We start from the raw sequence: 27,045 nt of genomic DNA on the forward strand, positions 1-27,045 counted from the left end.
GCTACATGATCGTACGTAAGTTCATTCATTATTATGTTAGCGTTGAACAAACAATCATTATCTTGGTTCATTTTAAGGGGAGCCCCGGGTGGAGTAACCCCGAGAACAATCCCATCATGACCGATGTACATACATCGGACTCCCTAGGTGTCGTGTGGGTCCCTTACGGCTTGAACTGTTCCCCTTGAGTCGAGAACCTCCCGTATCCCCCTGACGTGGATAACAAGAGACACAAACACCGACATGCGGTTATAATCTTAGTCTTGCGGTTTCGGTGACATGCGGGTCCCTTACGGCTTGAATTGTTCTCATAATGAGAACCCCTTGTATCCCCCTGATGTGGATAGCCAGAGACATGCCACCTACTTATACATGTCATGGTCTTATCATTACTTTAGGTTAAACCTAATCATACTTACATGTTTACCTCGGAACCTTGATCGATCCGATTAATGGTAAAGTCTTACTTGTTCATGCTTGTACATTCTTAACCATGGTGGAGTGATTAACTAATCAAACCACAACTTAACATGCTTGCTATCAATCTTGATCATGTGCGAAGAGTTTATACTTCGCGTCCTATCATTCTAGGAATTCATGCTAACCTGCTAGTTCTCGACGACTATCTCGAGGCTCTAGTTTTCCCCTGCTTAAAGAATAACTTGATACCCCATTCATGACATGATTCTCTCGTAAGCCATGCTTTACTAATATGCTTAATACTTGCTTCTTTATCATAGAAATCTTGCTTACAATGATCATCATTTAGAACCTTGGTTTGAGGGGTTTACTTTTATAAAAGACTGCACAAAAAGATCCGTAACGAAAAACACCGAATCTGCCAGAACGAGCAAGCAGTACCAGAAGGCACCACTTGCTCGCCTTGGCGAGCAACATTACTGGGGAGGCGAGTACCTACTCTCCATGGCGAGTAGGAGGCGAGCAGACCATGTGTTCTGCTACTTCTACTTGCTATGGGGAGCAATAGCTCGCCGTGGCGAGTTGTGATAGTCCTGAACCCCTAAAAATCGTATTTTTGACCCAAAAACCTCAAAGCAAGTGTCTCTAAGCATATTGGTACATATTTGATCATAGGATACTTGTAAAACATTCATTTGACAAGTATAAACACATTTAGTAAGCATGGCAAGAAAAGGGCAACTAAGCTAATACATAAACCCAGAATTTCATGTTATTCATATTAATCATACATGGCATAAACATAGTCCCAAGGGTGGGAAAACTATCTATGGAACTCACCTAAAACAAGTTCTTGAAACATCACTAAGTGCCAAGCTCAATCATGCCAAAACCCTAGCTTTGCTCCACTTGATTCCTTTGTCCAAAACTTTTCTATCTTGATGCTTTTCTTGAAATCTAAGACATCATGATCCTTGATTGATCATGAAGAAACCATTCTTGAACTTACTAACCAACAAACCCTAATTTTTGCTTCTTAGCTCATAGTTGTTTCTTGCTTGTTTCACCAACCCCATGACGCATAATCAACATAAGTTCCCAAACCAACAATCTAAAGCCTCAACTTCTTGATCAAGATCAAACCCTAGATTTTAGATCTCTTCTTGAAAGGAGAAAAGGAAGAATCAATGAAGGAACAAGAAAATATGCTTGGTATAGAAGGAGAATTAGAGAAGGATTGGAGAAAGAAAGAGAGGAAGGGCGTGAGAGAAGAGAGAAGGAGGAGAGAAATTGTTTCCCAACATTAAAGAGAGAGAAAGAGAATAGGAAAATGAGATGTTTTTGGGATAAATCCAAATAAATATCCTTTCCACTTGAAATTACAATTTTTCCCTTGTCTTGAACGTTTTAAAAACGACTCTGATTCTTTTTCCGTAAAAAGCTGACATCTCATAAGATATTTCCATTGACTTACTTTTCCATTAATTTAATTTCTCTGGCACGATCACGGGTAATATACCGATGCTGACAGGCGGGATATTACATCATTCATGAATAAAGTGATTTACTTTAATCCTCGTAAAAATTGAGCATCATATGTCTGAAAAAGTGTCTCTTCTTTAGTTAAATCGATTCACAGGTTCTTGAAACACAGCATATGGTGTCTCTAACTTCATGTGAATCGACTCACAGAATATTGAATCGATTCAGTTATGAATCGTACCATATATGTCTGAATCGTTTCATAAAAATCTCTGACTTAGTCTGAATTGATTCATGTTTGAAATGAATCGTATAAATCTTCATTATGGGTATCTTGAGTCAATTCAAATCATGTTTGACACATATCATTCTTCGTTACATTCTCCACATTTCCAGTTTTGTCTTATATGGTATGAATCGATTTACTCATTAAATTAATCGATTCACTCAGTTGGTTTTACTCGAAAATTTACACTTCACCTCCTTTTCTATATAAACTCTCCTCCTCCTAACTCCAAAATCATTGAATCATATATTCTTCCACTAAATATGTTTCTCCACTAAATAATAAAATAGGGGCTACTAATAAATGTCAACACATAATAATAAAAATATCACTTATCAAACATATTAATTAAATTATAACGTAAAAGACTCTAAACTCAAATAAATAAATAAGTAATAAAAATAGGGCGTTACAGCAGGCGAGTTGGCGTGTTCCTTTGAGTGCGAGGCCTTAAGACGGTGCAATGTTGCACAAGTGTAGCAATGTGAGTGGTCCATAACACAAGGTATTAACATTTCAATTGGATATGCTAATATTTGTTCAAGTGTGCAAGACCATAGACTAAAATTTATGTCTTAAAACAAAGTATTGGTTCTAGAAGAACAAATTAGAGCAAAAGAATTTTTAAAGAGAAACCAAGTTACAAGTCAGAGTCTGAAGACCATCCAAAAGCTGATTCATCAGAGTTTAAAGATCATCAAAAGCTGAAGTGACGACTCTGAAGTCAGTTATTATGGTTAATTAAAGACACAAAGATGCAGAAAGGATTAGAAGTATGGATCAATGTTGATTCTGAATAAATGAAAGGCTTTGGATGTGTTTGTTTCAAAGAAAGAACAGTAAAGGACAATAGTACAAATGTACAACCACTAGCTCCACTACTCCAACATTTCATGTGCATAGTACAAGCTACAAATGTGTCTCTACTGGATTGAAATGGTTAATTCCCTATCAAGGAATGATTTTCAAATTAATCCCTCCTAGTACATTAACTAAATCAAGCAACAAATCAATTATGTTTGATCAAGCTTCTCTAACGACTCTTTGATGTGTTGGCATCTCTACAACGTCTCTTTTCTAAGTCTATATAAACGAATAAATAATTGAAAATATGTAGAGACTCTGCAATATTTTTACGTGTGCCAAAACTTTTTCAAAATCATTGTGCATCAAACAGTTAGAATTTCTTATTAACTTTCATATCTTAAAAATTCTTGAGTAATAGAGTTTGAACTGCTTTGTATTGAGAACACCACTGTTTGTATATCAATTGTTCAACCAAACAATTATTTCTTTGTAATTCTTGTTTGTTAGAAGTCTCTTGCTTTTGTGCTTTAGTATAGGAAGTATTTTGCTTGTGTGCTTGAACATTTGAAGTCTTTTGTATTGTGAACACCACTGTTTGTATATCAAGTGTTCAACCAAACAATTATTTCTTTGTAATTCTTGTTTGTTAGAAGTCTCTTGCTTTTGTGCTTTAGTATAGGAAGTATTTTGCTTGTGTACTTGAGCATTTGAAGTCTCTTGGTTATGTCCTTGAGCATTTGTAAAATGCTAAATATCATTTGTATCATTATCTACTGTGAGAAAGAATATTAGAAACAAATAAGTTGAAGTTGAGTAATTGATATGAGAGTATTTATGAAGTAAATTTAAATTTATTGAAAGATTGAATATATAAAATCAACCATATCCAATATGAAAACCCTATACGTTAAGGAAGAGTCGTAGAAATTACCGGCACCTTTTTGCTTATTATTCAGAATTCTTCCTTTTGGGGTTTCATAATTAGCTTGTAGAGGCATTTTTAGGAATCATGAGGCAAACATGCTACATTGTTTTGCTGAACTTCTTGGATTTTCAAATTCTTACCAAACAAAATAATGTGGTGTAATGACTGCTATTGAGATTGCTCATCACAATCATTGGAACCAGGTTGGTTTGACACATACTCCTCTTTGCTGGTTCTTGCTATGAATTATCTCAACCCCAAGAACTTTACCATCACTCACATATATAGGGAAGGAAACCAAGTGGCTGACATTGTTGCCAATTTTGATTTGAATTTTGTTTCTGCTATGTTTTGGCAAGAGGTTCCTTTGTTTAGTAGAGAATCTGTTGTTAAGAACAAATTAGGTTGGCCTAATTTTAGGTTCTGTAAATAATCTTTTAGGAGTTTTGGCCCAATTCCCTCCTTTGTATGTATTCTCTATAATATATTTTGGGCTTAAATATGTGTCCAGTCCCTGCAAATAGGCGTCAGTTGAATTTTAGTCCCTGTACTGACTAATCCTCCCAAACCTTCCCTGCAAATATTAATCACTTAAAATTTGGTCCAAATTAAGTTAATCCGCCTGCGTGGCAGGTCATTAGCGACGTGGCGCTGATGTGGTGTGTAGTGACTGGGTTTGTGTCAGGCTGACTCAGATTTTGGGACGCGAAGTTCCTATTTTGCCCTTAATGAATCCTAAGATAGGAAAATGACGGTTTTGCCCCTGAGTTTCCACTTCCCTCTCATTTGTTTCTGAAACACGATTTTGGGGGGAAAATTAACAAAACTAGGGTTATCGCAGAAACCCAGCAAAACTAAAGAAGCAGAAACGATTGAAGAAACCCAGAGTAACTTGAAGCTGTTGTGGTGAAAACGATTTGGCGACGAGGGTGGTGAAAACGATTTCGCTGGTGTTGGAGGTGGTTTATTGCAGGTATGTTTGTGTTTGATTTCTGTATTTTCTAAACCCTAAAGGTTGAACCTGTGTTCGATTTGTGTTAAAAACTAAATCATGTTTGATTTGTTAAAAACCCTGTTCGGTTTATGCATTTTCAAAACCCTAAATGTTGAACCCGAATATTTATGTTAAAAACCCTGTTCGGTTTATGCATTTACAAAACCCTAAAAGTTGTTTCTGCAATTTTTTGTACAGGTATGGGTACTATTACTGTTGATTGTCATTATGGAGGTTGTTTTAGTAGGGACTGGTTGATAAGTTATACTGGAGGGGAGGTAAAAAGGTTTGAAGGTTTAGACCCTGATAAGTTTAGTTTTTTTGAATTATGTGGGTATGTAGAAGAAGATTTGAATATTAAAAAGGGTACATATAGGTTATGGTGGATGCCTCATTACGAAGTAAACTTTCGGGTTGTTAAGGTAGATGCTGATGTTAGTGAGATGAAGGAATATGCTTTGAAAGTAAACAAGCCAGTTAACTTTTTTGTAGAACATGATGTTGATGAAGTTAGTAGGTTGGTGGATGTTCCAAACTGTGTTACTGTTACTAATAGGGAAGTTGGACAAAATTCTCAGGTTGATGTAAATGGAGAAGGACTAGAGAAGGAATTGCTAGATAAGAAAGGAAAAGGTGTGTTGGTGTGTTCTGATGATGAGAAGTTAGGGAGCAGTGAAGATGAGTCAGATGATGAATATTTTGATGATAGTGAGCATGAAAGAGCATTGGGGGTTGATGATGGGTTTGGACCATATGATATAACTCCATTGGATATGAATGAAGTTGTGGGACTGGTTGGGGCTAATGGTAAAGAAGGGGGTAAAGGAGGGGCATGTAAGAAAGGTGCAGGAACCAAGGAAAAATCAAAGACTGATAAAGAAGATGATTATGATTCTGAGTGGGAGAGAGAGTATGAAAGTGATGAGCTTTATTCAGATGACTCTGATGAGTCAGACTCTGAAAGGGGACCAAGAGCAGATGTGTTTAAGATGAGCCAACTAACAAAAGACTTTAAATTCAAAGTTGGTATGGACTTTAAGTCAATTTTAGAGTTCAGAATGGCCATCAGGGAGTGGAATGTATTAAATGGATATCAAATTAAGTTTGCGAAAAATGACAACGAAAGGTGTAGGGTAGAGTGTAAGGATAAGCACAAGGGGTGCAAGTATGTGGCCCACTGCAGCAAAGTGGGTTACAACCTTACATATAAAATAAAGACATTGGGTGTGGACCACACATGTGGTAGGTCATTAGATAACTCTAGTGCCAATGCCAGCTGGTTAACCAATATTGTTGTGGAAAAAATGAGGGGTAGTGGTGAACAGAAGGTCAAAGATATCATGAAAGATCTGAGGAGGCAATATTATGTTGGGGTATCCTTTCATACAGCTTGGAGTGCAAAGAAGAGGGCTACTGAAATATTAGATGGTGATGCAAAGAAACAATACACTCTACTGTGGAGGTATGCAGCTGAGTTAAAGAGGGTGTGTACTGGGAATAATCTCAAGCTTAATGTTGATAGAACCTTGTTAACAAATCAACTAAGATTCAGCAAGTTTTACTTTTGTTTTGATGGTTGCAAGCAAGGTTTTTTGGCTGGTTGTAGGCCATTTATTGGAGTGGATGGGTGTCGCTTGAAAACAAAGTTTGGAGGTATATTATTGGTTGCTGTTGGAAGAGATGCAAATGACCAATATTTCCCATTAGCATTTGGAGTTGTTGAGAATGAAACCAAAGAATCATGGAGGTGGTTTTTGACTTTGCTGCTTGAAGATATTGGAAACAAAAGATGGGTGTTTATTTCAGATCAACAAAATTTATTTTGCTTATCTTACTTATCTTAATTTCTGTTTTTTTATCTCTTTATGATTAACTTATCTTAATTTGTTTGTATGATTCAGGGATTGATGAGTGTGTTTGATGAATGGTCTGATAGAATTGAACATAGGTATTGTCTTAGGCATCTATATGCCAATTTCAAGAAAAAATTTGGAGGAGGAACTTTGATAAGGGATTTGATGATGGGTGCAGCAAAGGCTACATATAGACAAGGTAAAAGCATAACTGATAATTTTGTGTTTTACTGCATAATTTGGGTTTTACTAATAAGGGGTTTGACTGACTGTGTATATGTTTGTGTTTTACTGCATAGCTTGGGTTGTTAAGATGGAAGAGCTGAAAAAGGTGGATGTGAAAGCATGGGAACGGCTAATGGGACATGATCCTAAATTATGGTGTAAGCATACATTTTCATATTATCCTAAGCGTGATGTATTAATGAATAACATTTCAGAGGCTTTTAATGCTACTATATTATTAGCTAGAGATAAGCCAGTGCTCACAATGGCAGAGTGGATTAGAACATACCTTATGAATCGGATGTCAAAACTTAGGAATAAGTTAAGTAACTGGCAAGGTGATATCATGCCTATGCCAAGGAAAAGATTGAACACTGAGATTCAGAAATCTGGAAACTGGATAGCAACATGGGGAATAGGTGATGAGTTTGAGGTGGAAATGGTAGGTGGTGGACATAGGTTTACTGTAAACACTGCAAATAGGACATGTAGTTGCAGTTTTTGGGAGTTGGTAGGTATACATTGTAGGCATGCAGTTGCAACCATAGGTAAGAGAGATGGAAACCCAAAAGACTTTGTCCATGAGTGTTATTCTAGAAAGACATATGAAGCATGTTACAGCCATAATGTGAGTGCCATTAAAGGGCAAGATATGTGGCCTGAGGTGGAATGTGAGGAGATGCTTCCACCAATTTATAAAAAAGGGCCTGGGAGACCAAAGAAGCTGAGGAGGAGGGAGCCTGGTGAGGCTAGTCAAACACAAGGCAAGTATAGCAGAGCAAATACAAGCTACATATGCACAACTTGTAACAAGTTTGGCCACAATGCCAGGGGATGCAAGAGTCAGACTATTGACCCTGAAGCACAAAAGAGGAAGGTACCATATTACTTTGTTCATTAGATTCAACTTGAAATAATAATTAGATTCATTAACTGCTTACTATTTTCTAATGCGTACTATGTTTAATGTTTAAATGACAGAGGAAAGCACCTAAAATAACAACAAGGCAAGATCAGAATGAAGGGCAATCAGAAAAAAGTGAAGTTGTAACTCAAGGTCAAACTCTAGTTGAAGTTGGTCAAGCAGAAGTTTCTCAAGGTCAAGCACAACATTGTCAGTCAACTCAAGTTCAAAGTAGTCAGGGATCTGTAAGTACTATGATGGGTGAACAAGTTGAGCCAGTCAAGAAGAAGAGAAAACTTGTTAAGGGTCTTCCTAAATTCAACCAACCAAAACAGGTAAACCCTCCAAAACAACCACCTGTTGCATTTATGAGAACAAACCAACTTGCACCAACACAAACACAAACTGTCATTGAACCATCTGCATCAATACACACCACAGTTCACACTGGTAGGAGCTCACTAACAAATGTAGCACCATATGCAAAAGTCAAGACATTTGTACAAGCTCACCCAAACACAAATAACATTGTTAAGCCTAGTGCAAAGGTCTTGACCAATGTTAAGACTACCAACACATCTCAAACAACTGTTAAACCATCTGCTGATGTGAGTACAACAGTAAACACATCAACACACTCAAAAACATATGTTAAACCATATACCATTGTGAAAACTATTTGTGAACCTGTCCTTAAATCTGTTCCACCCAAACCATCTGTTGCACCAACACAAGCACCAAGACAAGCAAAGTCAGAAGGCAAGAAGCTTGACTTAGGTAAAGTGAGGAGAAGTGGTAGGAATGTTTGGAGAACTAATGCTGACAAGAAGGGACCAGGAAAGAAGATGGATGACCTAATTGAGATAGATGACGATTGTAATGCTGATGCTCAGAAAGGGGACTGATCCCCCTGTCAATGTTGTCCCAGAGGCAAAGCTTGGTTCATGTCTAGGTCTCCTGAGAAAAGTTGACACCATAAAATATGTTTAATGTGTTTTAATTAGTTGGTTTTAACTATGTATGCAACTTGGTTAAGTATTCTATGGTTAAGTATTTTGGTTAAGTATTTTGTGGTTAAGTATTTTGGTAATGTTGACAGATTATGGGTTACACCCTTTAAGTATTCTAGCTAAGTATTTTGGTTGTAATTCTTGTCTATGCACAAGTTATGAACAAGTTCTATGTTGACAGCATCTATTATTAATGTAAAATATTTATGCTTTCCTAATTCCATATAGTGTTTGTATGTTAACAGGTTCAATCACAAACAAATTTAATTCATAAGATCACATTTCATTCAACCAAACCAACACATTACACATTGTCACATTATAAGTTCAAATAAACACATACACATTACATAAACATCACAAACACAAACACATTGTTTTCTAAATCCCAAACACATCACATTACCACAAACACATTACTAATCCTATTCCAACTTCTCCACTTAACTCACTACTTCTTTGCATAGCATACCACAAAGAACACCCAGCTAACTATAACAAACAACTTCAACCAGTCAAATTTCTTCTTTTCTTGCACCAATTTCATCTTCATTTTTTCTTTCTTCTCGTCCCACATTCTCTGCAAAGTTTCTGCACAGTTACACTTCTCAGATCTAGGCTCCACATTTGACATTCCAACTTCTTGGACCACTGCTTTCGACGACTCTATCCTTGGCTGCTCAATTGATGCATTTGATGGAGTAGATGGCACTGTAACAAAAGGTCTCGTAGATGGACCAAGTTCATCATCCTAGATTAACAAGTTACATTTCCTTGATTTCTGTGCATCATGAACAACATTCCAACAACCCATAAATTTTCATTCTATAAAAACTACATAATAAGCATTATGAAAACACTAACCTGCCAATTGCGACACTTCCAGAACCTACGCCCCTGATTCTGTAAAGTGGTTGAAATGTAGATCACCATAGGTTGATGACAGTAGCACACTGGAAGCATTCCACGCGAGGTCTCGATCTCTTCAGGTGGGTCTTTACGATAACATGTTACCCAGCCCATTGAGTAAGAGTCTTGGGTGGAAGTTGCAGTTGACGACATTTTTTGGAGCTAAAAACGAAGCAAAGCGGATTTAGAGGTGACGAATTGATTATTGCGAAAGGATTTGGTGAGAAATTCCAACAATAGTATGTTGCTGAAATTAGGGTTCTTGTGAAAATGGAGGAAGAAAAATAGAGGAAGAAGGAAGAAAAAGAAGTCGTGAACGAAGAAGAGAGGGAAGAAGAATAAGTTGGAAACTCAGGGGCAAAACCGTCATTTTCCTGTCTCAGGATTCATTAAGGGAAAAATGGGAACTTCGCGTCCCAAAATCTGAGTCAGCCTGACACAAACCCAGTCACTACACGCCACATCAGCGCCACATCGCTAATCACCTGCCACGTAGGCGGATTAACTTAATTTGGACCAAATTTTAAGTGATTAATATTTGCAGGGAAGGTTTGGGAGGATTAGTAAGTACATGGACTAAAATTCAACTAACGCCTATTTGCAGGGACTGGACACATATTTAAGCCTATATTTTGCGTAGGTTAGCAATTTGCTACCACCTTTTTGTTTTAAAAAACATATAGTGTTTTAAACTAAATAGAGTTTCAAACCATATACAGGGCCGGCCCATAGCCTGTCGAGGCTGGGCAATGACACCGGGCCCTGATTATTTTGGGGCCCAAAATATTTTTTTTTAAATACAAGTCCAGAAAAAATAAGTTATATACGTTGAATGTTGGGTAAATGACAAAAAAAGTGCCATGGTCTAGTGGTTTCTCCGTGTTTTGTAGCTTCCCTTGACTTGGGTTCAAGCCCCAGCAGGCTCCTTTTTATTATAATTTAGTCTTTTTTTTTTCTTGTTTTATATATATTTTTTCTTATCTGGCCGAATCCAAACCCTTTGTTTATTGTACCCAATTTTTTTTTTAAACCATCAATCTTTTACGTGCTTCCTTTTGGGGCCAATATTTTAAATTATAACGGGGTCTCTAAATTGTTTAAGACGGCCCTGACCATATAGAAGGCAACGTATACGCAGGGCCGTCCCTAAGAATTCGGAGGCTCGGCTCTGGGAATGAAAAGAGGTCAGTGATAAAATCAAAACGTATTTTTTTTTTAAAATAGCAATGTTCTATTTATATTTTTTAAAAGATAAATATAAGGTGCCGTATATATGTGATACACCCGAAGGTGAAAATGACTACCGTATACATGAGGAACCCCCACCTAACACCAAAAGCAAGAGAACCTAATTCTAATAGGCATAAAAGGCTAAAACAAGGGAACAGAAAATGGTTGGGGGTATTAAAAAAAATTGGAAGGCAGTAGTACTAGTGGGTATTATTTTTTTTTTGAGGCCCATGGCTGAGGGAGGCCCAGCTCTGTTCAGCTGTTTGCACCCCCTCAGGGCCAGGCCTGCGTATACGTAGCACCGATATAAACCGGTCTTATATTTTGTACGAGGAGAACATGTGTATTTTGCTTCATGGATCTTTATATTATTATGAGTTTTTGTTTTGTTTTGCTAGTATATGTTCTTCCTATGACAGGACAGTGTCTTCAGTTTAAAGCCATCTCGAACAGGAGATCTCTCCATTTAAGATTATTTTGAGTACTTAATTGGACAAAGGTCACAATGAAGTATTCTAATCTTAAGTTGGATTCATAATTTTTTAATATTTGAATATTGAAATTGTAGTGAATTTGAACTCTAATCTTAGATAATGTTAATAGAACTATATAAATGAATGATTTGTACACATGAAACCTCCCTCTTTAAACATAAAAAATGTATGTATCGATTGTGGATACTCTTGGATGATGGTTGAGACACGGTTAGCTGAGCAGAGTGGTACCAGCAGATGTTGATGCAATCTTGTAAAACAAATATCATTTGGTATACTAATACTATTTGCTTTGTGGCCTTGCCATTTCTCATTGAATTCTTTAAACCGTTGAACAAAAAAACATCATATTTGTATTATTTAATATTCTATAATATACGATGGGTATTTATAACCTTTTTATAATCAATACATATTAATATTCTATAAATTATTTCCTTTATTCTAATTGAGTGAAGTATTTATCGAGTTTGTCAAATGACTAATCTTGTTTTAACTCACATATTTTTAGTGGGATATTTTCTCTCAATCACGTTTCTTTAATCCACAAGATTGGAATTTAGACTTTACATAAGAGCTTAAAATCCAATTTTCCTCGGGCTACTTAATTTTTTTTATTGAGACACAAGTTAATAAATAATTATTAAGTATGTGTTGAAATGAAATGGGTTTTGTGTAATGTCTCTGAAGTTTTGTTGATAACAAAGTATAAAAGAATAATTGGATATGCTAATATATGTTCAAGTGTGTTGGACTATACACTAAAATTCGTTTATTAAATCAAGAACATATACAAGAGTATTTGGAACTTGAGAAAAGATGAAGTTTTAAACTAGATTCCGAAGCATTCAAGCATCTAAAGAAGTCATACTCTGAAGGTCAGGAGCATCCGAAGACTGAAGACTCTAAAAGCCATCAAGCTCTAAAGGACACATCAGATTTGCCGTCTTCTAAAGAAAACACCACCAGACTCAGAAAGTATAGTTTGTCCTTTTCTGACCATGTGCAAAAACAAACAAAGAACTTTATGGACAATTGGAATGAAACAAACAACTCCTTTAGAAGAAAAGGAAGTTTGAATGATCTTTTAACGACATTAACCAAATCAAGAAACATTCCCACGTTTATGATCAAGTTTCCTAAGGATTCAAATGTTGCGATGACACCTCTTCAACGTCTCTCAGATTCTTCACTATATAAGGTGTTGAAGACTTGAAGAATTTAAGAACTCTATGAACATTTTGAAAGTACCCTTATATGTCAAAGTCAGACTGCATAAAACACTTAGAATTTCTTAAAAACTTTACACCTTAGAAATTCTAAATTCTTAAGAGTTCAACTCTGTTTTGTATTGATTACTCCTCTGATTGTATATCAATTGTAAAACCAAACAATCTTTTATTTGATTAAATTAGATTGTAGAAGTCTTCTTCTTTTGTGCTGAGCATTGGAGGTCTCTTTTTTGTGTGATTCAGCGTTTGAAGTCTCATGCTTGTCTATTTGAGCATTTGTAATCTTTAATGATTATAGTGAAAATCCCTTAAAAGTGAAAGGGGACTAGACTACACTCAGTTTATGAGAGGAACTAGTATAAATTGCTCTGTGCATCTCTCTTTCTCTTTGTTTTTTGTGATTTAAATCGCTACATTCATAACTGTGCTCCAGACTTTGATCAGTTATAAACATTTAGAAAAAGTTTGAAAAAGGTAAAACAATTCAACCTACCTCTTGTGTTTTTTTTTTTCTCACTTTCGGTATATATTTAGACGAAATGATCTTATTTTTCAATTGAGAGAATTTTTGGAAGAACGTACTCCCTACCCTCCAATCTTTATGAAGAAAAAAAAAATTTAGTTGTTTGGTTTCTTTGTAAGAAATGTTGACTCATATCCAAATATATAAAATGTGAAATATAATTTGTCACCTTATTAGAAACATAGAGAGAGAGATTATTAGAAACAAAGTAAGCTAGTGAGGTTGAGTTCTAATTTTTTTTTTTTAAAAACTCTGCAAATGGCCTAAGGTAGTTTATTTTTTTTAAGGAAAATGGCCTAAGGTAGTTGACTGCTAATTAAGAAACAATTGACTTTTAAGTTTTATTGAATAATTAATATATCTCGTTATAAATATAGATTAGATTCATCATTTACATAATGAATCTAAAAAACCAATTGTTTCTTATAATAAGGACCGGAGGAAATATAAAAATATTTATGGAATAAATTTAAATTTATTGGAGCATCGAATAAAATCAAACATATCCAATTTGAAAAGCCAGTACGTGTTCAATAGAATTGACTGGTACCTTTGCTTGTTATTCATAATTCTTTTTTTTTTTTTTTTGAGCAAGTTCATAATTCTTCTTACTTCAATTCTTAGATATCTGGCTATATATTGAGGGATACCCGTTGAGTTCTCAATATTTCAGCATATTATAAACTTTTTTTTCCTTAAAAAAAAAAACAAAAGTGTATGGTTTCTTTGCATGCTTTAATTAAATCAAAAATAAAATCAGATGCATGATTATATATGTTACTTTAGTTTTCGGAAAAAAATGTGAAAGAATTCTCCATTTTCCACCCTCCAAAGTCCTTCCTTCCCCTCTCCTCCAAAATCCCAAACAAAGCCCTAAAGAACAGAGAGCAAAACAAACAGGCCCCTAAGGAACCAGAAAAAAATTGAAGGCAGCAGCCAAATACAACAACAAATAGTAGGCATCAGTAATGTTAGTTTTAATTCAAGTTAGTTGAGATAAACTGAAATGAAAATTGGATAAGATGGAAATTTGCTACTTAGTTTGTTACTTCGATTCTCAGATATCTGGCTATATATTGAGGGATACCCGTTGAATTCTCAATATTTCAGCATATCATAATGTTTTTTTTTTTCCTTCAAAAAAACAAAAGAGTTTGGTTTCTTTGCATGCTTCAATTAAATGAAAAATAAAATCAGATGCATGATTATATATGTTACTTTAATTTTCGAAAAAAATGTGAAAGATTTCTCCATTTTCTACCCTCTAATGTCCTTCCTTCCCCTCTCCTCCAAAATCCCAAACAAAGCCCTAAAGAACAGAGAACAAAACAAACAGGCCACTAAGGAACCAGAAAAAAATTGAAGGCAGCAGCCAAACACAACAATAAATAGTAGGCATTAGTAATGTTAGTTTTAATTCAAGTTAGTTGAGATAAACTCAAAATTGGATAAGATCAGGACCGTCTTAACAAATTTGTTGACCCTGTTTTAGTTTTTAAGGATGGAAAAAAATATTAAATTTTAGGCCCCAAAAGACTAAATAGGCACTAAAATTAAAATTATTGATAAAAAATACTAAAAAATACTCTATTGGGAGTTGAACCCACGTCCAAACACCCAATCAAAGGCAGGCGCGCCCTGAAGCACTATGAGCTGTTTGCAATATCTGCGCATTAACTCAATATAAATATTAGTTAAGTGCCTTACATATAAAAAAAAAAATATGTTTTGGGCCCCAAAAAAATCGAGGCCCGGTGTCATAGCCCAGCCTCGACGGGCTACGGGTCGGCCCTGGATAAGATAGAAATTTTCTACTTAGTTTGTTACAACTGTTAGCTTTTTTGCAAAGGTAGTTAGTTTGTTATTTTGATTGCTTACTAGAGAAGTATCATGAAGGTGATGAAAAGGTAGCTATATGTCCTTGAGATCCAATGCAACTTGGTTAGTGTAGGTCAATTTGTTCAAAAAGGTTACTCAATAACAATGAAGGAAAATTCTTTGAAATTGCTTGATAAAAATGAAAGGTTAGTCTTGAAAACTCCTCTTGCAAAGAATAGAACATTTCAAGCAGATATGAAAGTTGATGAATTGAAAATTCCTCTGGCACCATAGGCTTGGCCAATTAAATTTCAAAAATATCATTCACTTTGTTGATAAAGAATTGATTCCGAAAGTACAAAAATTGAATGTACCAGAGAATATTTGTGATGTTTGCTTGATAGGCAAGCAACCTAGAAATGCATTCAGTTGAAACACAACTCATAGATCAATCGAGGTTTTCAACATAATCTACTAAAATGTGTTTGGTCCTTTTGAAGTTCCTTCATTGGGAGGAAACAAGTACTTTATCATATTTGTGGATGAATTTTGTAGGAAGATTTTGCTATTTATGATTAAAGCAAAAAGTGAAGCTTTTGGCATATACCTAACCTTGTTTTTTTCCTTTTCCTCCTCACTACCTCTTGCCCTCAATTTAATCTTCTAACTCATTCTTTCTAGCCAAACTTAACTCTCCATTCCCAACCTCTCTTTATTCTCCCTCAATATAAGAAATGAATCTACAAGAAATGAAGTTTTGATTTTCACGTATGTCAGACACATTTCTATTTTGAACGACTTTTCCTTGTGAGTTATTTGAGTTTCTTGTTGTTAGTTTCGCGTGTGTGACCTCATCGTTTCCACACTCGAACACAGATAACGCCGAGCCCAGCTATCGTCAAACTCATACCTTTTATGAATTCAATTATCATGCTGGCTAGCTCCGTCTCGTCAGGCTCCGATGTTTCAAGACATGAACCTCTAGATGACTGCTCGGGGTCGAGAAAATCTTCTAGAAGGGGAGGACACCTCTCAAGGATTCCAATGTCCCCGACGTCAAATCAATATGTCCCCGACAACGGTGAAGGGGTTAATCTTGTACCTTCTTCCACCACTGTAAACTACGCTCATAGGCGGCTGCGTTACGATCTAATTATAATGAATCCTTTGTCAGTTCTGATGTTGACAAAGAACACGTTGTCATAGCGAAGAAGCTTCTAGAAACAGGAACTTGTTTAGCAATTTGATAATAGAATTCGACTCCGATTTGTTGTACTTCGAATTTACTTGTTCATAGAGTTTTGCTCCTCAATTTCATGATCTACACATCCATATCAGTATCGATGATTGCATGATCTACACAAACTCCTTGATAGAGTCACCGAAAGATTCCTCAAGAATGAAATTTGAATAATAACCGTTTATGGATTTTTCGGAACTATCATCTTCTCTTCATAATTCAGAGAAGATGATTCGGTTGTAAAAATTCGGTAACCATTATTATCATTTTTGTTTTCATCGAACTTAGTTCGATGAAGATTCAGATTTAATCTTTGATAATATTTTATTCTTGAGAATGACTTATGTCTCCTCCATCAAGGAAGCTTCTCTCGATGATGATTTTTTATCCAAATTTCTGATGTGAACGTAACTGATTCGATTTGGATAACAACTGTAACACCATTTTGTGCATTTCAAGAATCTTGATGAAGATTTTGATCTGGACCTTCTAAAAACAGTGAATTGTAACATTCCGATTTTTAATATTAGTTTATTAATATTATTAGTAAGTGATTAGTAATATTAGTATTATTTAGAAATTTATTTGTTTACTTGTTTTATTATAATGGTGGTGAAATTGATGAGTTAGTTGATTTTTATCATAAAGGAGTAAAGGGTATTTTTAACAATTGAAGAGTGAATGATTTTTTTGTGAAGTTATTGGAAATAAGAGATTATGAAGAATTAAAAGGAATAAAGGTGTATGAGTAAATAAGAGGTTCAAGTGAAGTAATTTTAAAGTGTTTTATTTGTGGAGAATGAATAGAAACTAAACCCATTAATTGTTGTGAGAACCATGCCAAAAACAAGGGTATCTGCTCTTTACCCAACACATTGCTCGTGCCCAACTGAAATATCGAAAATACCCCTGCGTGAGTTAACTCACCCAGGTGTTAAAATCTGCGCAGGTTAACATGCGCTGCGCAACTTAACTCACGCTGGAATTAACACTTGTGTGAGTTAACTCACGCTCGAATTAACACTTGCGTGAGATAACTCACGCACGGGTAATTTGAGAAGTTCAGTTGGGAGCGAGAAATAACTTTTAGGTAAAGAGCAGAATTCAAAAACAAGTGGATATAAATACGTTGTAGTCTTTGTGAATCAGGGCTAGAGTTCATTTGTAACATTCAGAGAAAAATGGGTAATGTTTTTGGATGATTTAGGTGTCTTGGGGTTGATTTAGGAGCCTTAAAGAAGCTTAAATGGTGAAAATTGTGTTTTAAAATAAGCTGAAAAACTGCCTTTTTGCTGCTAGTAAGGGGCATACAACCGTGTGTTTGGAGCACACGACCGCATGTTGTTGCTGCCAGATTTTTATGTTTTAGGAAAACCAGCCTTTTTCACCCCTTTATGTTCCGAATTAGGTATAAGTGTCTGCATAAACGTTGTAGATATGGATGTTAGCTTTCATTAGCCTTTGGTTTGACTCCATAAGATTTATAGAATTTGAGTTATGATGAAAATACTACATGTAGGTCATGTTGTTTTTTCATGAAATTTCAGCATAACATTTTTAGTGGCCTATGAGAACTAGTGAAAAGACGGACACGCTTTCCGCTCTTTTTATTGTGCTAACGTTTGAAAATTAAGAACGGTGTTTTTTTTTATGAAATTTTGATTTTGATTAAATCTAAATATAAATGTTTGTTGCTTTCAACTTATATAACAAGCCAAACTAACCATGATTATCTATTTCAATGACATCAACAATATAAAAAAATAAATTTATCTATTTTTTTATAATGACACCAACAACAATCTTTATTATAGGAAAAATATTTAAGGGTATAATCGGATAGTGAAAAATTAAGTATAAATATATTCATATAGTTTGTTACACTTTTTAAATGATAAAATAAAACAGACATATATATAACGTGTTTGTTACATTTGTTTTAATATTTAAATTTATTCTTATCTTTTTGTTACATGTGTTATTTATATCGAAAATTGAGAGTAAGGAAAAAGTCAGTCCAAAAGCGCTGAAAGTGATAGTTTTCTTTATATAAAGTATAGATAAATATATTTTACACTTGAATGTTGTAACAACTATATACTTATCATAATCAATAAAGTCAATAAAGGGCAAACCGTTGCACTAGAGCTCCCGCATATGCAGGGTCCGGGAAGGGGTCCCATCATTTGGTGTATTGTACGCAGCCTTACTCTGTTTTACACAAGGGACTGTTTCCAGGGCTTGAACCCGTGACCTTTCAGTCACATAACAACAACTTTAACAGTTGCGCCAAGATTACTCCTCAATAAAGTCAATCATGTAGCAAATATAATATATATATTCACATTTTTTTTATGGAATATATTCACATCTTTTTGAAAACCACCTTTTTGAAAACCACCAATATCATAACATTCGGATATTTGTTTTAGGCTACCTTTTTCTATAAATACAACGACTTAGACCTATAATATTATATCGTGGTTTTTTTTCGAGGAATATTTTTTGCAGCTTAAAAGCAAAAGAATGACCAATAGAAAAAGAATAAGAGCATTTGAGGAATTGCCGGAAGGATGCATCGCCACAATACTCTCTCGCACGACTCCGGTTGATGTTGGCAGACTCTCTATCGTTTCTAAGACTTTCCGATCCGCTGCTGATTCCGACACAGTCTGGAATTGTTTTCTCACGCCCAATCCTCAATTCATAGATTCTATCATCTCACAATATCCTTCCCTTTCAAACAGTCCTAACAAAAAAGCTCTTTATATGGCTCTATCTGATCGCCCTATCATCATCAACCATGGTAGAAAGGTATTCTTTATAATCAACTACAATTTGTTAAATATTAGGGCTTATTATCAGTAACTGTCCTGCAGGTTTTTCCTGTTCAGGAAGATGTTCTGGTGTATCTCTTTATTTCTTTTTCTTCTGCAATAACAGGTTTTTGACCTGCGGTGTTTGTGTTGCTATTTGTTTCGTTTTTTCTTTCTGCTGTACCAGTTATTCTATAGTTGTTTCTGTTCTTTGTTAGTTTATTTTCGTCGAATATTAGGACTTATTATCAGTTTCTGTTCTTGTTTTTCGATAGTTTGTTTTTGTTTTGTTAACTTTGTAAACCGTCTTAGTAGCTAGAGATGGGTTTTCTTGGGTTTCCCTTATTTTGAGAGATTCATATCGGATATCTCTCTTTATGCTAATAGAAATTGTATATGTTTAAATGCAGAGCTTTCAATTTCATAGAAAGAGTGGACAAAAGTGTTACCTGCTTGCAGCTAGATCTCTCACCATTGATTGTCGTAATGTGAAGGCCAAGAAAGAGTGGATTCATATGCATGATTCTAGGTTAGTTCTTTAGTTTTCTTTTAGTTTTTTTTCTGTGTATTATAATTTTTTTTTGTTTAAGTAGTCTAATGAGTATAAGTTTACCGTTTAATGTGAATAAGCGAGGAATACGGGGTTTGAACCCTAACCTAGACATACTGAAATGTCACTTCCAACTTAAATCATTAAGTATACTAAATATGTGAAACAATAGATCATACTCAACATTTTTTATGGGCTTGAAAGATTTTATTTCCTGCGTCTTTTGATTGGTCTTGTTCCCCTCCTTAAGGAGATTTTCCGGGTTGCTGCTAAATGCGATGTGCTACTTCTACGCGACCCAATATTTAATGTCTCAAAATCCATAGCTTCTCTTAAAATTAGAAAGCCATTTTCACATGTCTCAACTATAAACATTAATTACTCAATGAATCTAAAAAGTGAACTTTTGCTTATAATTGAGACCAAAGGAGTTCATACTGTATGAGTGAGAATATTTTCCATTTTCAGTTTCTCTAAATTTCACATCATTTTTACTTTGAAATGAATACTTGTTGGACTACTGTGTGATGATAATTCTTTTTGTTGACGATAAACAATAAAACATATAAACTGAGAAGTTTATCATATAATCAGTTAAGCTTTAAATAATGTAGTTCAGCTTGGTTCAGAATTTTCAAACTTTACTGGTTGAGCCTAAATTATTAGTGTATCACTTTCAACTTTATTTTTTCTCCAATACTCTTATTTTTGCAACTTTTTGCACAACTTTTACAGGTTCCCTGAAGTTGCTAGGCTTTGTCTTTGGTCCTCGCATGAAGTTCGTGGGATTATTAACACTCTTTCATTGTCCCCAAATACTGAGTATGCAGCATATCTCGTGTTTAAGATAATGTATGCCCATGGATATGAGAACGAACCTGTGAACTTTTCTGTTGGTGTCGATGGTGGCCAAAGAAGCATTAAATCCGTTTGTTTGGATCCAAACTCGAAACATAGTCTGCACAACATAGAAGCAGAATTGCAACGTCCTAGTGTGAGAAGCGATGGATGGTTGGAGATTGAGATGGGAGAATTCTTTAATTCAAGCCTCAAAGATGAAGAAGTCCATATGTGTGTTATCCAAAGGACTAGTCCGTGGCTGAGGGGAAATTTGTTTATTGAAGGAATAGAAGTTAGGAATAAGTAAGAAAATTAAGCAATATTCATTGAATTCTACTGGTCTTGTGTCTTTGGAAAACATATTGAGAACAATCAATATAGTTTGGGTAGTTATGCTAATGTTTAATAATTTTCAAGAGATATGTCATATTTTGCCCAAACAATGTAATGATTATCATATAATATAATATATTTTCACGAATTTTACATATTGTTGTAGATTTTCAAATTTTTTGGAGATGAGTTGATATTAGTTATAAGTAAGGAACTGAGACAAACTTACCAACACTAACAATTCAACACAAAAAAAGAAATATATAGTGTGATTTATCTTTCGAATAAAAATGTTGAATCTTTGTTATTAATGAATTCTCATGGCATTTAGTTGCAACGAAGTATATAAATTTAATTTTAGATAATTGAATGGTGTTTTTACGTAAGACCCTTTGATGGCTATTTCATTGTGAAATTCAGCCTTTCCTTTGTTTTGATGAAAAATGGTACTTATAATTTTTAGTTATGTACGCTTGTGATAATTATATTTTTTTTTTCTTAAATATGTGAATCGTCCATGTAAGTTTGCGTGTTTTTGGTCCCTGTATCTTTTTTTTCTAAAACAATGCATATAAGTTATAAACGTTTTGTTTTTTGTGCCTATCATCATCATCTGTTACAAAAATGTCCATGTGGCAAACGGAGGATGACGTGGCAACATGTCATGTGGCAGTCGATGCTAATGTGTTGTTCTATATGTTGAGTCACAAAGTTAGAGGGACCAAAATAAAATAAAAAAACAAACATCGCAGAGGGACCAAACCCAAAAATTCATAAAAAAAAACTTCGTATTCTTCCTTCATTTCCTCTTCTTCATCATCTTGAATACATATTCATCAAACTTCATAGAAAACCCAAAAAAAAACCCAAAAATTCATCAACAAACATTAACATTATCATCAACATTACTAGTTACTACACAAAAAATTCATCAAATACAGTTAAAGGGAGACCATTTGAGAAAGCACCCCACTCGGTACTAATGATCTGAATCAAGCAATGTTTTTTTCTCACATTAATTAATATGAGTCAATTCATCTATATTATTTGAACAAAGAAATAAAGGAAAGTGTGTCACTAGGGTGGGAACAGGCCAGGCCGTCCGACAGGGGCCTATGGCCTAGCCTATTTAAAGCCTAGCTCGGCCCAGCTCGTTTATTAACAAGGCCAGGCTCAAGGTTTTTATAAAGCCTATTTAATTAAATAGGCCAGGCTAAGGCTTACAAAAAAGCCTATTAAGCCCGTCGGGCCGGCCTATTAAGCTTTTTATGTATAATATATCTTCCATTATTGATATCGTTGAAGTTTTTTTCTCATAAACTCAAGCCTTCATAAGATTAGTTATTTAGTAGCACATATATTGTTGTGATTAGACCTTCATAAGATTTCATTATTTAGTTGCAGATATATTCATGTGCTTTAGGCCTTCGTAAATTTTGGCCTATTTAGTAGTAGGCTTACATGTGTTGCTAGGCTTTGGTGTAAAATAGGCTTTTAAATAGGCTTTCAGGCTTCATCAGGCCTTTAAATAGGCCAGGCCAGGCCTCGAAAATGAGCCTATGACGGGTAATAGGCCAGGCCCAGGCCTATAATTTTTGAAGTAGGCCAGGCTTAGGCCTTACAAAGCTCGGCCCGGCCTAGCCTATTTCCACCCCTATGTGCCACTCTTACTAACCATTACATCGATGATATTTTGAAAATAGTCACGAGTTTTCAAAATTTTATCATATCGATTTTCTCATATATGTATATAAAAATTTATTTATGCATATATAAACACATAAAATCTGCAACGGGAGCGGTGCAAATATTGAACGGTGTTTTGCATATAAAATAAAATTTATTCAATAGAAACACTATATTAATGTTTATATTTTGACAATATTAATGAGTTTCTACGATTTTATCATATCAACCTTTTCATATATTAACATAAAAAATTATTTATGCAGATAAATCACATAAAATCTACAATGGATACGGTGAAAACATTGAACGGTGTTTTGTATATAAAATAAAAAGTTATTTAATAGAAACACTACATTGATGTTGATATTTTGAAAATAATCATGAGTTTTAAAAAATTTATTCTATTGACTTTCTTATATGTGTATATAGAAATTTGTTTTCGTGTACATAAGAAAATAAAATCCACAACATACGCGATTCAAATATTTAACATTTTTTTATATATAATATATGAAAAAAAAATTGATAGTACTAACAAAGTAGTTATTTTTTATATGATTACCACAATGTTGCGTGACCCGTGCGTAACCGCACGGGTCTATTACTAGGTAAAAATAAAATAAAGAATGGCAGTTTTTTTTTCAAAGGAGAAAACGTGACAGTTGTTTTATTAAAAAATAAGCTATGAACTTGGCCGTTATTTTTTAAGCCATGAACATGTTGTTTTATTAAAAAATAATTTAATTAAATTAATAGGGTTAAAATTGGAAGAAAATATAAAAAACTACCGGCTATAAGCTCAAAAGCTACTTGAAATAGCTTCTCAAAAAACGCTATAAACTAGTGGAAAAAGCTTTTTACCCAACACATCTTATTATATCAAAACAAACTTATAATCTAGTCCAACAAGCTATAAACTAGCTTATTCGTGTTACGAAACACAACCATGATTGGTTGAATTTGATGTGAAATTTTAATTGTTACAAGCTCTGTAGTGTAAATTAATTAAGATTGTATACCTAAATATAATTAAATAAAAATTAAAAGTTACCTTATTAAAATTCATTTTTTTAATGGAAAAAATTGACTCATTTATTTGACATTTAATGTTACATTTGTATATTACATTTGATTGGTTGATATTTTGAAGGGGTAAATACCCCCTAAACAAGAGAGGGTAATGTAGAAAAAACCAACACAAATCATTTTCTTTTAGGTTGTCTTTCTTTCATTTTTCAAGTCGATTCTGTCGAATTAGACAATTATCTTCATCTTTTTAAATTCAAACTCATGAACACTATGAACATTCAAGTATTTTCTGAAAACCTCCTCCGATCTCAAATGTATGAAAATTTTCACTTTTTAGGTTCATTCAATAAATGATGTATGTGGTCTATAATAAAGACCATATACATCATTTATTGAATGAATCTAAAAAGTGAAAAGTTTCTTACATTTGAGACCGGAGGGAGTATATTCTAAGATTTCTAGATTGATCCTGCAAAAATAAATAAATTTAAAACTAGTGTTTTGCTTACCATAAATACCAATAAACTAGCGTTCCTTCTTCTCTCATGTAAAAATAAAAAATAAATAAAATCAAGAGCCACAAATTATAAATAGCCACGTCAGTTGTGATGCACTTGTGTATATATAAAGGGAAATGTGATTCACAGCAGTCAAAATAATAATACAGTCATGCAGTCAAATTAATTACAGCCATTCGATCAAAGCAATGCTTCAGATTCACTCACACTTAAAATCCACAACACAGCAAATCCAAATGTGTGAATCTTCTCCCTTTCTCCTCCAAGTCTCCAACCCAGCAAGCAGCTATGTTGGGTTGATATCCCTTTCACCACAAACGAATCTGCTTCGGTTAGGTTGATATCCGTACCCTCTGTTGTCTTCTGGAATCGTGGCTGCCGGCGACACTCTCGCAATCCGAAATCGTTGATTTGTCTTCGCCAGTGGAATCATGTTTCGGTAGATTGTTGATTGGTTGCTCCATGATTAAAATTGAACAATAGGATTCTATAATAGAAGAGTTAAACAATTTGGAAATATGAAGAAAGAAAAAAAAAAAACTAATTAAGAGGAAAACTGTATGAGTTCACGGAAGGCGGTGGGAGTAATAGATGGTGTGACAGAATTTGAATAACAGGACCACGTCTTTGTTTAATTACAAAATTGTTCCTTTTCTCCTCCACCTCCCGTTGTGGAAGGCTCCATTCCAATTTATCAATTTCACGTGAGGCATTTTAATTTTTACCATAGCTGCTTGCTGGGTTGGAGACTTGGAGGAGAAAGGGAGAAGATTCACACATTTGGATTTGTTGTGTTGTGGATTTTAAGTGTGAGTGAATCTGAAGCATTGCTTTGATCGAATGGCTGTAATTAATTTGACTGCATGACTGTATTATTATTTTGACTGCTGTGAATCACATCCCAAAACGTGAGTCGCCTCCATCCTTCATCGTTGATTTTGTTTTCTAATCAAAACGCTAATCTGTCAAGTTCTACTTACGTCGTCAATGGCTTTTCATCTTCTTCGCCGCTCAATGCGTCACTACTCTACATTCTCCCCAGTACTGGATGCCCCTCACCGTCTCGTCTACCGCGACAATCCTATAAGGAGTCAGAAGAACTCCTCGGCACTGAAATCCCCTCTCCCTCTCCCCCAAATCAAAGCTGAAACAAACAAAAAAGCTGAACGTTTCATCTCTCGCGCTATCACTGTCTATGGTGAAGCCGGCATGTTCGACCAAGCTCTCAATACTTTCAACTTCATCAGTGAAAATCTTAAGATCACTCCCTCAGTTAAATCCCTCAACGCGTTGCTCTCAACTGCAATCATTATAGATAATCCTGTGGAGGTAACACGAATTTACAAAGATTTCCCGAAAATTTATTCTATTAAACCTAATATTGATACATATAACTTGGTTATGGAATATTTTGTTGATTCTGGCTCTACTACTTCTATTTTCGATATCTTTGAGGATATGCGTGTCAATCGTGTCAAACCTAATGCCACGACTTTTGATAAGGCGTACCTTGGTTTTCTTAGTGAGAATAAATTTGGGGAGATTGAAAAGTTGGTTGATTTGATGGAAAATAGGTATGGGCAAGGTTATCAAAATCGGGACTTTACTTCAAGTCGAAAGGGAGTAGCAAAATCGAGACTCGTAAAATCGCAATCAAAATCGAATGATTTTACTCAAGGACTTTTGTAGAATCGATGTAGGATAGCAAAGTCGGGACTCGTAAAATCGCAATCAAAATCGAGGATTGTACCAAAACAAAAATAATGTTAAATATATGTTATAAATTGCATATAGTCATAAATGACTAAAGTTCAAAGTCCATAAAATACATATACATAAATGTGGGGGAAGTGAAAGAATGGAAATTTTTAGCCTTTTGGGTATTTATAGAACGGGTCATGGATTCAAATCGGGTCAATTTACGAACTGGGTCAAAAATTAACCCTTATCAAAAAATGATCAAAATCCTTCAAAATCCATCAAAATCCTGCGATTTTGAATGAATTTCACGATTTTGTGCGATTTTGTGCGATTTTGATAGGATTTTGTCTGTTTTTGGGACTTTGCTATGGACTTGAGTCGTTGAAGCTACACAAAGTCGCAAAAACCAGGATTTTGGGACTTAAGTCGGGTTTTTGATAACAATGGGTATGGGTTAACTCCATGTCCTATCACTTATAGTGTTAGGATAAAGGGTTTATGTGAGTTGAAGATGTTTGCTGAGGCTAGGAAGGTAATTGGGCTGAAGGCAGAGCAAGGGTTAAATCCGTCTTCCAAAGATTATTATCATTTTATTTCTGGGGTCAATGAGGAAGGGGGCATTGGGCTTGCTAGATTATATTTTCATCACATGAAAAGAGATGTGGGGATTCGCAGTGATTGTTTTTATTTTCTAGTTGATTCTCTGTGCCAGATTGGGGAGTTTGAACATGCTTTGGATACTGCTATGGACATGATTGGTGAAGGTTGGGTCCCTACTCTTACAACAATGAAAAATCTTGTGAATGGGCTTGTTCGTGTTTCGAAGGTTGATGATGCTAAAGAGCTTGTTGAGAAAATCAAGGACAAGTTTTCTGAAAACGGGGTCAAGTGGGTTGAACTTGAAGAGAGGCTGCCTCATGAATCTTGAAGATTGTTGTCTACTCTCGATTTTTTTTTTTGTTATTTTGTACATTTGTAACATTGTGATTGACCAATGTCACCAACCACGATGTCACCCAAGTGCTATGATTTGCGTTTCTAATTGTTGTTAATGTGTGCCATGATGTCATTGTTGCTCTTTTCCTATTTCCACTTTTCAATAGTTCTTTCAATTCTTAATTATAAATTCATTCTAGCAATTGACTCATTTGAATGTTCCACTCTACTCAAATTATGCATATGATTCTTTTAATAACTTCTTAGACAATATCTTAATT

General features: G+C 34.8%; 3 protein-coding genes across 3 annotated transcripts; all 3 read left to right on the plus strand.

The window, feature by feature from the left end:
* The first annotated feature begins 5,114 nt into the window (after positions 1 to 5,114).
* LOC146915995 (uncharacterized) lies at positions 5,115 to 8,801 on the plus strand. Its single transcript, XM_085721509.1, has 4 exons — positions 5,115 to 6,728; positions 6,813 to 6,966; positions 7,067 to 7,869; positions 7,974 to 8,801. The coding sequence occupies exons 1-4, from the start codon at positions 5,115 to 5,117 to the stop codon at positions 8,799 to 8,801; spliced, it is 3,399 nt and encodes a 1,132-aa protein (XP_085577635.1).
* A 10,058-nt stretch (positions 8,802 to 18,859) lies between these two features.
* LOC146915996 (putative F-box protein PP2-B12) lies at positions 18,860 to 21,039 on the plus strand. Its single transcript, XM_085716762.1, has 3 exons — positions 18,860 to 19,166; positions 19,579 to 19,697; positions 20,454 to 21,039. The coding sequence occupies exons 1-3, from the start codon at positions 18,879 to 18,881 to the stop codon at positions 20,863 to 20,865; spliced, it is 819 nt and encodes a 272-aa protein (XP_085572888.1). The 5' UTR covers positions 18,860 to 18,878; the 3' UTR covers positions 20,866 to 21,039.
* Positions 21,040 to 25,114: 4,075 nt separating this feature from the next.
* LOC146915997 (pentatricopeptide repeat-containing protein At1g11630, mitochondrial-like) lies at positions 25,115 to 26,756 on the plus strand. The gene is made up of 3 exons (XM_085721510.1): positions 25,115 to 25,701; positions 26,309 to 26,360; positions 26,541 to 26,756. The coding sequence occupies exons 1-3, from the start codon at positions 25,115 to 25,117 to the stop codon at positions 26,754 to 26,756; spliced, it is 855 nt and encodes a 284-aa protein (XP_085577636.1).
* Positions 26,757 to 27,045: the final 289 nt, after the last annotated feature.

This window comes from Medicago sativa, chromosome 6, assembly GCF_051527215.1.
Source record: "Medicago sativa cultivar Bolivia chromosome 6, Bolivia_mono, whole genome shotgun sequence".
Classification (NCBI taxonomy): Eukaryota; Viridiplantae; Streptophyta; class Magnoliopsida; order Fabales; family Fabaceae; genus Medicago; species Medicago sativa.

Bases quoted from the DNA above. Each gene is read 5' to 3' on its own strand.
- LOC146915995 (XM_085721509.1), top strand. From the start codon at position 5,115: ATGGGTACTATTACTGTTGATTGTCATTATGGAGGTTGTTTTAGTAGG. The intron at 6,729-6,812 runs AATTTATTTTGC...GTTTGTATGATT, and splicing joins TGTTTATTTCAGATCAACAA to CAGGGATTGATGAGTGTGTT. The intron at 7,870-7,973 runs GTACCATATTAC...TTTAAATGACAG, and splicing joins CTGAAGCACAAAAGAGGAAG to AGGAAAGCACCTAAAATAAC.
- LOC146915996 (XM_085716762.1), top strand. From the start codon at position 18,879: ATGACCAATAGAAAAAGAATAAGAGCATTTGAGGAATTGCCGGAAGGA. The intron at 19,167-19,578 runs GTATTCTTTATA...GTTTAAATGCAG, and splicing joins TCATCAACCATGGTAGAAAG to AGCTTTCAATTTCATAGAAA. The intron at 19,698-20,453 runs GTTAGTTCTTTA...CAACTTTTACAG, and splicing joins ATTCATATGCATGATTCTAG to GTTCCCTGAAGTTGCTAGGC.
- LOC146915997 (XM_085721510.1), top strand. From the start codon at position 25,115: ATGGCTTTTCATCTTCTTCGCCGCTCAATGCGTCACTACTCTACATTC. The intron at 25,702-26,308 runs GTATGGGCAAGG...TATCACTTATAG, and splicing joins GTTGATTTGATGGAAAATAG to TGTTAGGATAAAGGGTTTAT. The intron at 26,361-26,540 runs GTAATTGGGCTG...TCTCTGTGCCAG, and splicing joins TGTTTGCTGAGGCTAGGAAG to ATTGGGGAGTTTGAACATGC.